Genomic DNA, 842 nt, shown 5'->3' with positions numbered 1-842 from the left:
GCCGTGGCGCGGTGCCGGCGGTCCCCTCCCGCCGGGCGGGTGCTGAGAGCCTGTCTCTATGTCCCCCCCCCAGCATGGGCGTCAGGGTGATGGACACCTCGTGGGTGGCTCGCCGAGGCACCGCAGTGGTGCGCAAGGCGTCCTCCACCCCGCCGGCTGCTCAGCCCCCCGCGCCGCCCGCCGAGCTCCCCGCCGCGCCCCACTCGCCCATTCCCGAGCAATCGCCGGATATTTCAGCTACCCCTTCCCCGCCTCCCACCAGCTTCGGCTTCCCCCCGGGAACCGAGCGGACAAGGTAAGGCCACCGGCACCCCCATGTCCCCAACCCGGGCATCCTCCCCATGTGTGAATCCAGCAGCAAAACGACCCCACGGCCACGCCAGAGGCAGCGGGAGGAGAGGATGCTCAGCATCCCTGGGAGAGGAGCGGCATCCCGGGGGCAGCGGGAGGAGAGGATGCTCAGCATCCCTGCAGCCACCGCAACATCCCCAGCCTGCCGGCCCCGCGGGAACCGGGCTGCCTTCGGGGAGCTTCCTGCGGGTCCCTCGCCCGGCTCGCAGCGGGTGTCGCTGGGCTGTAGCGAAATTTGGGCTGGAGGTGCAAGGAAGGTACAAGGAAAAGCCTACATCCCCAGCCTGCCGGCCCCGCGGGAACCGGGCTGCCTTCGGGGAGCTTCCTGCGGGTCCCTCGCCCGGCTCGCAGCGGGTGTCGCTGGGCTGTAGCGAAATTTGGGCTGGAGGTGCAAGGAAGGTACAAGGAAAAGCCTAAAGGAGCCCAGCGTCCCCCGAGCCCTTCCTCTGCCCGAGGTCTGTGTCTGACTTCCATTTGCACAGGCAAGATGG

The 842-nt window shown here is 69.1% G+C and overlaps 1 protein-coding gene across 1 annotated transcript in view; it reads left to right on the top strand.

Moving 5' to 3' along the window:
• Positions 1 to 842, top strand: part of ARHGAP44 (Rho GTPase activating protein 44) — a 20,307-nt gene that overhangs the window by 15,055 nt on the left and 4,410 nt on the right. The window contains exon 18 of the mRNA XM_009285559.1: positions 74 to 295. Within this exon, the coding sequence (XP_009283834.1) occupies positions 74 to 295 (222 nt within the window). The remainder of the gene's footprint in view (positions 1 to 73; positions 296 to 842) is intronic.

This window comes from Aptenodytes forsteri, unplaced genomic scaffold (assembly GCF_000699145.1).
Source record: "Aptenodytes forsteri isolate BGI_AS27 unplaced genomic scaffold, ASM69914v1 Scaffold186, whole genome shotgun sequence".
In the NCBI taxonomy this organism is placed as follows: Eukaryota; Metazoa; Chordata; class Aves; order Sphenisciformes; family Spheniscidae; genus Aptenodytes; species Aptenodytes forsteri.
This window is presented reverse-complemented; position numbering and strand designations above follow the sequence as displayed.